Below are 2,140 nucleotides of genomic sequence, written 5' to 3'. Positions count from 1 at the left end.
CCTCCACCTCCCAGGTTCAAGCGATTCTCCTGCCTCAGCCTCCTGAGTAGCTGGGATTACAGGTGTCTGCCACCACGCCCAGCTATTTTTTTTTTTTTTTTTGTATTTTTAGTAGAAACGGGGTTTCGCCATGTTGGCCAGGATGATCTTAAACCCTGACCTCAGGTGATCCGCCTGCCTCGGCTTCCCAGAGTGCTGGGATTACAGGCATAAGCCACCACGCCCGGCCTAATTTTTGTATTTTTAGTAGAGATGGGGTTTCCGCATCTTGGCCAGGCTGGTCTTGAACTCCTGACCTCAGGTGATCCAACCGGACGCGGTGGCTCGTGCCGCCTCCTGGGATTACAGACATGAGCCACCACGCCCTGCCAGATGCAGGTTTCAAAGCAGATGCTCCCGCTCATGCAGCTGGCTGTGAAGACCCAGCATGCAGCCTTCTCAGCCAGTCCTGACAGGTGGAATGAGCCCTGGGACCTTAGCCTCTTCTGTCTTGGACCTCAGCTCCCACTGTCTAAGAAAGGGACGGGTTTACTGCATAGTTCTTCCAACTCTGAATGTCTCCTCCCATTTTCTGCCCCAGGGGACCCAGCTACCTGTAAGCAGATCACCAGTGCAGATGCTGTGAGGAACATGGAATGGGCCACAGCTACTTGTGTCCTGGGGTTTGGGGTGTTTGGTGAGTTCTGGAATGAGAGAGGGCTCACTGAGGACAGGAGTTCTGAGAGACATCCCTGCTGGTGGTTTCCAGAGTCTTACTGTTTACCTCCAGTGTAGGAAGCTCACTCCTTTACTGCATGTGGGCTGTGTTTGTGTAAGAGGAAAGGGTAGGGTGAGATGACTGATTAGAGCTGTCATAAAATGAAACCAAATGGGCGTGGTGACTGGCCAGGAGAGACCACACTGCCGGTGCCCTAGCCACCCATTCATTCAGTCACGAAATCAGCAAGCACGTATTCCCTGAGCAGTTCTGTGCCCGCTATGGGCTTGGCAGTGACCCTGACTGAGGGCCCTGCTCTCCTGGGGCTCTCAGTCCAGTTGGGGAGGCAGACTTGTCCCCAGACAGTGATGACCCAGAGTGAGCAGGACTGGGACAGGGAAACCCAGGGTGGGGCATCTGGCCTAGTCTTGGAGGGAATCAGGGAGGGCTTCCTGGAGGAAGAGACATCTGAGCTAGGACCTGGAGGATAAGGAGTCACTTTCCAGGGCAGTGAAGAAGGAAAGCAGTCTCTAGGCAAAGGGAATAGCACATACAAAAGCCCAGGCGTGACACAGAGCTTGGCATTCGGAGAAATGCAGGGAGGCAGGGTGGCCAAATCATTACAGAGTTTAACGGGAGCACTGATGAGGGATGAGGCTGGAGCAGTGCATGGGGCCCGCTGAGGCTTAGAACTATAGACCTTCTTCTAAGATCACCAGGGAGCCATGGAAGGGTTTTGAGCAGAGCAGGGGCAGGCTCGGATTCACATTTTAAGAAGGTCATTCTGGGTCGTATCCTTGGATAGATACAGGCTAGGTCGGAACAAATTAGGGTGGCTGGTGTGGCAGTCTGCTTCTCTTGGCAGTCCCTGGCTCCAGCTGACATCTTACAACTTACCTCCATCTTGCCCACAGGGATCTGGTCCGAGGGGGCGGATGGCACTGATATCAATGCTGTGGCCCGCTCCCATGATGGGAAGTTGCTGGCTTCAGCTGATGACTTTGGCAAAGTTCACCTGTTTAGTTACCCGTGCTGTCAGCCTCGAGTGAGTCCCTTGGGGAGATGGGGGTGGACAGGGGTAGCAAGCAGGGGTGGGGACAAGATTCAGGCAGCTCTGGTCCAACCCCACCCCTTCTCTAAGCCTCAGTTTCCCCATCTGTACAAGGAAGACAGTGGTCTTGATCCCAAGGGCCTTTCTTAATCCAAAGGTGGATGAATTTCAGAGAGTGTGCCATGCTGAAGACATGGTTCTCTTTTTTTTTTTTTTTTTTTGAGACGGAGTCTCGCGCTGTCGCCCAGGCTGGAGTGCAGTGGTGCGATCTCGGCTCCCTGCAAGCTCCGCCTCCCGTGTTCACGCCATTCTCCTGCCTCAGCCTCCTGAGTAGCTGGGACTACAGGCGCCCGCCACCATGCCTGGCTAATTTTTTGTATTTTTAGTAGAGA

At 54.0% G+C, this 2,140-nt stretch overlaps 1 protein-coding gene across 1 annotated transcript in view; it reads left to right on the top strand.

Moving 5' to 3' along the window:
* The window catches only part of EML2 (echinoderm microtubule associated protein like 2), a 67,369-nt gene that overhangs the window by 57,403 nt on the left and 7,826 nt on the right, over positions 1–2,140 (top strand). Inside the window, exons 17-18 of the mRNA XM_011975114.1 lie at positions 581–676; positions 1,612–1,742. Coding sequence (XP_011830504.1) covers positions 581–676; positions 1,612–1,742 — 227 coding nt within the window. The remainder of the gene's footprint in view (positions 1–580; positions 677–1,611; positions 1,743–2,140) is intronic.

Source organism: Mandrillus leucophaeus, unplaced genomic scaffold (assembly GCF_000951045.1).
Source record: "Mandrillus leucophaeus isolate KB7577 unplaced genomic scaffold, Mleu.le_1.0 Scaffold151, whole genome shotgun sequence".
Lineage (NCBI taxonomy): Eukaryota > Metazoa > Chordata > Mammalia > Primates > Cercopithecidae > Mandrillus > Mandrillus leucophaeus.
This window is presented reverse-complemented; position numbering and strand designations above follow the sequence as displayed.